Source organism: Pleuronectes platessa, chromosome 19 (genome assembly GCF_947347685.1).
Source record: "Pleuronectes platessa chromosome 19, fPlePla1.1, whole genome shotgun sequence".
Classification (NCBI taxonomy): Eukaryota; Metazoa; Chordata; class Actinopteri; order Pleuronectiformes; family Pleuronectidae; genus Pleuronectes; species Pleuronectes platessa.
Window position 1 is genome coordinate 21605882 of NC_070644.1, and position 9979 is coordinate 21615860.

The 9979-nt window shown below is 41.1% G+C and overlaps 1 protein-coding gene across 1 annotated transcript; it reads right to left on the reverse strand.

Moving 5' to 3' along the window:
- Positions 1–1039: 1039 nt before the first annotated feature.
- LOC128424507 (protein FAM240C) lies at positions 1040–3513 on the reverse strand. The gene is made up of 2 exons (XM_053410702.1): positions 3383–3513; positions 1040–1163 (listed from the first exon to the last, which is right to left on the reverse strand). Exons 1-2 carry the CDS (start codon positions 3511–3513, stop codon positions 1040–1042), a joined length of 255 nt encoding a protein of 84 aa, XP_053266677.1.
- Between the last annotated feature and the right edge of the window lie 6466 nt (positions 3514–9979).

Below are 9979 nucleotides of genomic sequence, written 5' to 3' on the forward strand. Positions count from 1 at the left end.
TTTGTCTATGACGTACCATTATCAATTTAAGAATACCAATTAAAGTTGAATAAGTACTTACTGACTTTGAAAAATAAATTGTGCTAAAACACATGACATGGACAACATATATGATCACATTAACATCGGCCTTGGTTTAGGTCTTTCTTCCAGATGTTGAACCTGATGCAGGGATTTGTTCTCATTCAGCCACAGGGTTTGAGTGAAATCCAACACTGATGATGGTTGAAAGGTCCTGACTCACAGTTGATGCTCCAGTTCATCCCAAAGGCCATCAGGCCTCTGTGCAAGTCAACTTTCACACAGGAAATGTTAATAATAAAATGTTAATAATTTGCCAACCCTCTATATTTTCATTGAGATACGAACACCAATACACCACAGCAAATTCCTTGTATGTGAAATTTGTTATGTTATGTTTTTGCTATTACTTCTTGGATGTTTCACTATGTGTTGCTGCTCTCTGCTGGTTCAAATAATAACCATTGTATAATTTACTGTTTAGTGAAAATAGCAAATTATACAACACACATACTGCTTAACCTAAGTGAAAATGAGTACAACTATGCAGCCCATTGCAAAGAAATACTTTTCTCATATTGTTCATGAGAAACCCTAACCCTGCATTTATATTTGAGAGTTACCAGTTTTGACTGAAATCCCCCTGTTATTGTTAGTGTTTGCAGAGACTAAGCTGTTAACTGTAAAACTAAAGATACAATTTTTGTACATATAGATCAACATTTTATTAACTTCTGACTTCTGACACAAGGAGTAATAATGAAACTGTACGATAATGAAAACGGTGTGACCGGGCAGGAATGAAGTGCAGAATAAAAGTGAAAATAAAAAGAGCATTCTTCTAAAAGACAACTAACAGACATTTTTATACTCACTCTTTATTTATGACAGACAGCTTGTATATGTTTGTACATAGTTTTAGTCGATTTGATTCTGATTAAATAGCTTTTTTTTCTGTTAAAAGTATTTACTTCATTAATGAACCTATAAACTGATGACTGAGGAGCGTAACTTTGTGTCAGGGCGACTCAGGACTGATAACACTATGCTTCATTTTCTCAGCTCTTCTGATTCTCTCTTCAAAGAAACACTGCTGGTGACGGTTCCTCTGATCCAACCTGACCACCCACTGCTCCCTCAGCCTGGAGAGAGAGAGAGAGAGAGGGAGACAGACAGACAGACAGACAGACAGACAGACAGACAGACAGACAGAGAGAGAGAGAGTTCAACATTGTGGCAGCTGATAGTGGACAATGATTACAACAAGACTTTGTGATATACATGTTGATGGCTTCAGTTCCATCAGCATCTCTTGTACTTGTGTATGAACTTGAAATAAAGTTTCTTTGGTAGTTTTACTTTTGTTGAGTTAAGAACAGACGATGTTGCTTCTTGTTAAGACCTAACAAAGAAACTGATTTGTGGATTTGAGAATAAACAAATAAAATGTGATTGATTGAAAAATATCAATTTATAGTAAGATATAATAATATCATGGTAAAGTAAGGTATCAAAATATCATAGTATTGTAAGATTTGAAAATATCATCACATATCATTTATATCAAATTTAATGTTATTATAGATACAAAGAAATTATAGGATAATTCGATAGGGAAATATAAAGTATAGTGAAGTACAAAAACATCATTGTATAGTATAATATTAAATATCATGGTATAGTTAGATTTTAAAATACGTTGATTAATATGGTTTAGTAAGATATAATAATACAATATAATCAAATATAAAATATCATAGTAAAGTTAAATATAAAACTATCATAGTGTAGAACAATATAAAAACATGGTACATATCATGGTATGGTAAGATATAAAAATATAATGTATAGTAAGATATACAAATGTCCCTGTAAAGTAAGAGATAATATGAATATCAGGAGAAACTTGGGCTTTCTGGGCCATTTACTATGAGTTATCCCCCTGATCCCTAACTTTTCATGTCTTTCTATATGTCTGAGTATCATAAGAAATGCAAAATTGCAACTATTGTAAGGAAGAAAAAAATATCATAACACATTACGTTATTAAAAAAAATAGAAAACATGATTTAGAGTTGATAAGGCCACATTATAATTAATCACAGAACATCAGGCTATCATAAATCCATAAAATTCCATACTACAGAAATATCATGAAATATTTAATGACATAATCCTAGTGTACTACAATTTAACAAACATCACAGCAATGTCAATCCATATAGTAAGGTTGACATTGTGCAGCAATAAATATTAATACCAATCAAGAAAGACTTAGGTCATTTATTTTGGTGTGGGCTGTATTCGGGGTTTGGGATCAAAGATGAGCAGATCCAGTATTTACCCTCACCATAACTCCTGGGCTTAAAGTAATCATGCAGACAGCCACTGAAACTTGAGCTGCACTCATCGCTGTCAGGGAACAATTGCGTTAAGGAAAACAAAGAGTGTGTCTGTGTGTGTGGCTGCTTTAGACGTGACAGGATTCATATTGTTGTGTCTCTGTTAGCCAGCATTTGTCCGTCAGCACAGTGCATCAGGTGTCTGTTAATCTTCAGCATTGATATTCTCACTGATCTCTAGGACTCAAAGGTATAACTGAGCTGCTTCTAATCAACATTCTCAGGCTTCTATGTGATGACAGACAGATGAGCTGTAAACAGACGTGAGTCATTTTCTAAACTAATCAAGGGGTAGTTCGACCCAGAGAGAGAGATGAAAACTGAAGAGTGACACAAAGGTTATCTTTTACGGTCGTCCTTTCTGAGGAACCAAAGTTCATATAAAAAAAAACAATGCTTACACTCAGAACTAATGAAACATTTTGGGGGATATGTTAGAGTTTCAAAGATAATAAATATTGTATTTCAGCCCGAATTTTTGGGAAACAGTTTTATGAGTGTCACAAAATATTTCATAAAAAGTGTCTTGCTGTCAAACATCTCACGCCGTGTAAACACCATAGAGCTTCAATAAAGAGCTGAAACAAACATGAAGCAGACTTCGTGTGCATGATCTTGTAGAACATAGTGAAGAAACACGAGTCGGCTAATGTTCCCACTGTCAGTGAAAAGAACATGACATAAACAATGCAAGCTCTGGTTTCTGTTTTTTCACTTTGTGTTCTTTCATTTTGAGAGCAGAATTTAAGGATAGAGTCGACAACTTACAAAGCAGCTGCAGATTATATTCAAAGTAAGAATTATTCGATGTAAATTAATCTAGAATGTCTTTTCTTGATAGTGGTTACTTTTAGCGGGTTAGATTTCCCAGCAAGACAATGTGTAAATGCAGCTGTCATTCTGTGAGAAGAAACACCTACAGATTTGAGTGTTTAAAAAGTAATAATTTTCCAGCTCACCGTGCCAGTGCACTGCTCCCCACGCGATTCTCCTCTTCACCCATGTGCTCGCTGTGCTGAACAATCCTCTGCTCCCAGTACGACTTCAGCTTCTGTTTGTCGTGGATTCGCGCAGTGTTCATCACCGACATCAGGAAACACACAGCAGTATTTTGGGGATGGAATCTCTGGAGTGTGTTCCTCATTAATGCTGGAAAAAAGTTATTTTAATTTGATTAATTATATAACTGCCATCACTATATCCTGTAAACTTACCTCTTCAACTTTCTTGTGTTGTTTGTCTTTTCTTTCATCTGCTCTAGACCTCTTTTTACATTTTGTCCTCTATTTCTTCTCTTGTCTTCTTAATTCACAACCCTTTTGCTCTCTTTTGTTTCATCCTCTTCTCTGTCCTCCTCTTTCTTTTTATAACCCCTTAGAACTCCTCCCCTTTCCCTATGTTCCTTCTTATTGTTGCTGTATTAGGTATCTTGTATCTTGTTACCCTCTTTCCTTCCCTTAACGTCTATGCTTAGGGTTCTGCTGTTTTGTCCTGGAGTTGGATTTGTTGAATCATCTCAATGACTCCCCCTGCTTCATCCTATGTTGAAATGGACCGTCAAAGGCAATGCACTTTCCGACACAAGCCATCCAAGCTCTTTACTCTCACATATCTCCTTAGCCACAGCGTTAGGGACCAGTTAAGGTCCAATTTACCTGTTTCTTAGTTTGTGGGTTAGGTTTAGAAGAGATATCTCGATGACTCCCCCTGCTTCGTCCGACGACTGGGAAGTTTGGACTAGGAAGTCAAATGCAATGCACTGGCCCACGCACGTCATTAATACTCTCCATTCTTACATATCCCCTTTTGCCGAATTGGTTTTTGGAATGGAGTTGATGATTTGTTTAATTTTAACGGAGTTGGTTGGACTATTTTTTTCTATAGGCACTATTTAGATTTCCTAGTTTTATGGAACACATTATCCAAAGTGGACCTCAGGGTCATTGGATGTTTCGGCCATTACCACCAGACACCCTCTCCCAAGGAAGGCCCCGCCGGAATTGATCAAACCCCAGGGTGTGTCCAACTAAGTTTATAGTAATCTAATTCTAAGATAATGGGGTTAGGGTTAGGATTAGGGATGAAAGCACATTGGAGAAGGAGATATTCTTGAATAACTTTTTTTCTGAAGGTCGTAGAGACTTGGAAAGTGGTTTCTATTGAAGTAATGTGGGTCCTGCGGATCGATTGGTGCCATCCCCGAGCTCCTACGACCTTCGGAAGGGGTCGAAGTAGCAAATGGCCGAAAACCCGAGGAGATATTCTTGAATAACTTTTTTTGTGAAGGTCGTAGAGAGTGGGAGAGGGCATTTGTTTCCGGCAAGTGGGGTATTGCGCATCGATTGGTACCATTTTCGAGCTTCTACGACCTTCGGAAGGGGTCGAACGCCCAAATCCCCAAAAGAGGGAGGGGCTAGTTCGGAATTTCTGATTTCTGGTGGAATTTGTGTCGATCTTACCTGCATTCTTACCTTTCAGGTTGAATGAAGAGGGGCATCCTGATGTGTGTCCAGACCACTGCCTCCTTGGCCCCCCATGATTGGGCCCCCAGAAGAGCTCCTGTGCCCCATACACCGCACGGCCCAAGGAGATGCTTCACTGTCATTCTTCCAAGCGACTGATTTTGGATTTCTCAATCATGATTTGTCTAATGAGCTGTTTGATCTGTGGGGAACTTGTCTTGTGTGTGAGTTCACCTTGGTCATGGTTTTTCCTGAATTTAGGGTTTTGAATTTGATGTGATAAAATGACATTTCTGAGGAGAATTCTCTGTTGGGATGGTGAATATCCTGTAATTTTGAGTTTTGGTGTCTTCTATGCCGAGATATTTGAGAGAAACGGGATTGTAATTAGGCAGCCTCATTAGCATAGCCTGCTGAGGAGATATTCTTGAATAACTTTTGTTGTGAAGGTCGTAGAGACTTGGAAAGGGCGTCTGTCTCTACCAAACGGGGTACTGCGGATCGATTGGTACCATCCCCGAGCTTCTAGGACCTTGGGAAGGGGTCGAACGAGCGAATCTGAAAAGTGGGCGGGGTTAGGTTTAGGCAAGGGGTGGTGTGGTTAGGGTTAGGGTTAGGTTTTTGAAGTTATCTCGATGACTCCCCCCGCTTCATCCAACGACTGGGCGGTTTGGAATAGGGAGCCAAAGGCAATGCACTGGCCCACGCACGTCATCAATACTCTCCTTTCTTCACATATCCCCTTTACCGAATTGGTTTTAAACCGTAGTTTCAGTGTACTTGCTTTTGTATTGTTTTTTTAATGTAAGTTAGGTTTGGTCTTTAGATGAAAGTGATTTTTTATTTATTTGATAGGCTTTGGTTTTTCTTTTTTGTCCTGTATTAAAGTTTATTAAGGAGTTGTTTTGACTCCATGTCTTTGTATTGTTTTGTTTATAAAAAACAATTTGGACTATTTTTAGCTATTTTGTGTTTTTCTAAATCTATATATTAGGTGACACATCATCAGTAGTGTACCTCAGGGTCATTGGATGTTTCGGCCATTACCACCAGACACCCTCTCCCAAGGAAGGCCCCGCCGGGGTTGATCAAACCCCAGGGTGTGTCCCACTAAGTTTAGAGTAATCTAAATCTAAGGTATTTTTAGAAAGGATTCTTGTTTGTCGCTTTTTAGGGATTAAGGTCATATAAAGTGGTTAGATTTAGGGTTAGGTTTAGGATTGGGGACAAGTGGTTAGGTTTAGGCGTAGGGTTGAGTGGTTAGGGTTAGGGTTTAGGATCCTGTCCAGGTCTAGAGTTTAAGTGGTTTAGGGTTAGGTTTAGGGCTAGGGTTAGAGATTTAGGTTTAGGTCTGGGTTAAAATGGTTAGGGTTAGTATTTAAGGTCATGTCTACGTCTAAATGAAAGCTGTTTAAGGTTGGGTTAAGGTTAGTGGTTAATGTTTTAGGTTTTTGAAGTTATCTCGATGACTCCCCCCGCTTCATCCAACGACTGGGCGGTTTGGAATAGGGAGCCAAAGGCAATGCACTGGCCGACGCACGTCATCAATACTCTCCTTTCTTCACATATCCCCTTTACCGAATTGGTTTTAAACCGTATTTTCAGTGTACTTGCTTTTGTATTGTTTTTTTAGGTTTGGTCTTTAGATGAAAGTGATTTTTTATTTATTTGATAGGCTTTGGTTTTCTTTTTTGTCCTGTATTAAAGTTTATTAAGGAGTTGTTTTGACTCAATGTCTTTGTATTGTTTTGTTTGTAAAAAACAATTTGGACTATTTTTAGCTATTTTGTGTTTTTCTAAATCTATATATTAGGTGACACATCATCAGTAGTGTACCTCAGGGTCATTGGATGTTTCGGCCATTACCACCAGACACCCTCTCCCAAGGAAGGCCCCGCCGGGGTTGATCAAACCCCAGGGTGTGTCCCACTAAGTTTAGAGTAATCTAAATCTAAGGTATTTTTAGAAAGGATTCTTGTTTGTCGCTTTTTAGGGATTAAGGTCATATAAAGTGGTTAGATTTAGGGTTAGGTTTAGGATTGGGGACAAGTGGTTAGGTTTAGGCGTAGGGTTGAGTGGTTAGGGTTAGGATTAGGGATGAAAGCACATTGGAGAAGGAGATATTCTTGAATAACTTTTTTTCTGAAGGTCGTAGAGACTTGGAAAGTGGTTTCTATTGAACTAATGTGGGTCCTGCGGATCGATTGGTGCCATCCCCGAGCTCCTACGACCTTCGGAAGGGGTCGAAGTAGCGAATGGCCGAAAACCCGAGGAGATATTCTTGAATAACTTTTTTTGTGAAGGTCGTAGAGAGTGGGAGAGGGCATTTGTTTCTGGCAAGTGGGGTATTGCGCATCGATTGGTACCATTTTCGAGCTTCTACGACCTTCGGAAGGGGTCGAACGCCCAAATCCCCAAAAGTGGGCGGGGCTAGTTGGGAATTTCTGATTTCTGGTGGAATTTCTGTGGATCTTACCTGCATTCTTACCTTTCAGGCTGAATGAAGAGGGGCCTGATGTGTGTCCAGACCACTGGCTCCTTGGCCCCCCATGATTGGGCCCCCAGAAGAGATGATTGGGCCCCCAGAAGAGCTCCTGTGCCCCATACACCGCACGGCCCAAGGAGATGCTTCACTGTCATTCTTCCAAGCGACTGATTTTGGATTTCTCCAAGATTTGTCTAATGAGCTGTTTGATCTGTGGGGCACTTGTCTTGTGTGTGAGTTCACCTTGGTCATGGTTTTTCCTGAATTTAGGGTTTTGAATTTGATGTGATAAAATGACATTTCTGAGGAGAATTCTCTCTTGGGATGGTGAATATCCTGTAATTTTGAGTTTTGGTGTCTTCTATGCCGAGATATTTGAGAGAAACGGGATTGTAATTAGGCCGCCTCATTAGCATAGCCTGCTGAGGAGATATTCTTGAATAACTTTTGTTGTGAAGGTCGTAGAGACTTGGAAAGGGCGTCTGTCTGTACCAAACGGGGTACTGCGGATCGATTGGTACCATCCCCGAGCTTCTAGGACCTTGGGAAGGGGTCGAACGAGCGAATCTGAAAAGTGGGCGGGGTTAGGTTTAGGCAAGGGGTGGTGTGGTTAGGGTAAGGGTCTAAGGAACCTGACTAGGCATAGAATCGAAGTCCAGAACCTCTGAATAAGAAAGTCGCTAAAACAGCTAGGGTTAAGGTAAGGATTAGGGATGAAAGCACATTGGAGAAGGAGATATTCTTGGGTTAGGGTTAGGGTTAGGGTTAGGATTAGGGATGAAAGCACATTGGAGAAGGAGATATTCTTGAATAACTTTTTTTCTGAAGGTCGTAGAGACTTGGAAAGTGGTTTCTATTGAACTAATGTGGGTCCTGCGGATCGATTGGTGCCATCCCCGAGCTCCTACGACCTTCGGAAGGGGTCGAAGTAGCAAATGGCCGAAAAGCCGAGGAGATATTCTTGAATAACTTTTTTTGTGAAGGTCGTAGAGAGTGGGAGAGGGCATTTGTTTCTGGCAAGTGGGGTATTGCGCATCGATTGGTACCATTTTCGAGCTTCTACGACCTTCGGAAGGGGTCGAACGGGTTAGGGTTAGGGTTAGGGTTAGGGTTAGGGATGAAAGCACATTGGAGAAGGAGATATAGGGTTAGGGTTAGGGTTAGGGTTAGGGTTAGGATTAGGGATGAAAGCACATTGGAGAAGGAGATATTCTTGAATAACTTTTTTTCTGAAGGTCGTAGAGACTTGGAAAGTGGTTTCTATTGAACTAATGTGGGTCCTGCGGATCGATTGGTGCCATCCCCGAGCTCCTACGACCTTCGGAAGGGGTCGAAGTAGCAAATGGCCGAAAAGCCGAGGAGATATTCTTGAATAACTTTTTTTGTGAAGGTCGTAGAGAGTGGGAGAGGGCATTTGTTTCTGGCAAGTGGGGTATTGCGCATCGATTGGTACCATTTTCGAGCTTCTACGACCTTCGGAAGGGGTCGAACGCCCAAATCCCCAAAAGTGGGCGGGGCTAGTTCGGAATTTCTGATTTCTGGTGGAATTTCTGTGGATCTTACCTGCATTCTTACCTTTCAGGCTGAATGAAGAGGGGCCTGATGTGTGTCCAGACCACTGCCTCCTTGGCCCCCCATGATTGGGCCCCCAGAAGAGATGATTGGGCCCCCAGAAGAGCTCCTGTGCCCCATACACCGCACGGCCCAAGGAGATGCTTCACTGTCATTCTTCCAAGCGACTGATTTTGGATTTCTCCAAGATTTGTCTAATGAGCTGTTTGATCTGTGGGGCACTTGTCTTGTGTGTGAGTTCACCTTGGTCATGGTTTTTCCTGAATTTAGGGTTTTGAATTTGATGTGATCAAATGATATTTCTGAGGAGAATTCTCTGTTGGGATGGTGAATATCCTCTAATTTTGAGTTTTGGTGTCTTCTATGCCGAGATATTTGAGAGAAACGGGATTGTAATTAGGCAGCCTCATTAGCATAGCCTGCTGAGGAGATATTCTTGAATAACTTTTGCTGTGAAGGTCGTAGAGACTTGGAAAGGGCGTCTGTCTCTACCAAACGGGGTACTGCGGATCGATTGGTACCATCGCCGAGCTTCTAGGACCTTGGGAAGGGGTCGAACGAGTGAATCTCAAAAGTGGGCGGGGTTAGGTTTAGGCAAGGGGTGGTGTGGTTAGGGTAAGGGTCTAAGGAACCTGACTAGGCATAGAATCGGGTTAGGGTTAGGGTTAGGGTTAGGATTAGGGATGAAAGCACATTGGAGAAGGAGATATTCTTGAATAACTTTTTTTCTGAAGGTCGTAGAGACTTGGAAAGTGGTTTCTATTGAACTAATGTGGGTCCTGCGGATCGATTGGTGCCATCCCCGAGCTCCTACGACCTTCGGAAGGGGTCGAAGTAGCAAATGGCCGAAAAGCCGAGGAGATATTCTTGAATAACTTTTTTTGTGAAGGTCGTAGAGAGTGGGAGAGGGCATTTGTTTCTGGCAAGTGGGGTATTGCGCATCGATTGGTACCATTTTCGAGCTTCTACGACCTTCGGAAGGGGTCGAACGGGTTAGGGTTAGGGTTAGGGTTAGGGTTAGGGATGAAAGCACATTG

Bases quoted from the DNA above. Each gene is read 5' to 3' on its own strand.
- LOC128424507 (XM_053410702.1), bottom strand. From the start codon at position 3,513: ATGTCGGTGATGAACACTGCGCGAATCCACGACAAACAGAAGCTGAAG. The intron at 1,164-3,382 runs GTGAGCTGGAAA...CTCTCTCTCCAG, and splicing joins GGGAGCAGTGCACTGGCACG to GCTGAGGGAGCAGTGGGTGG.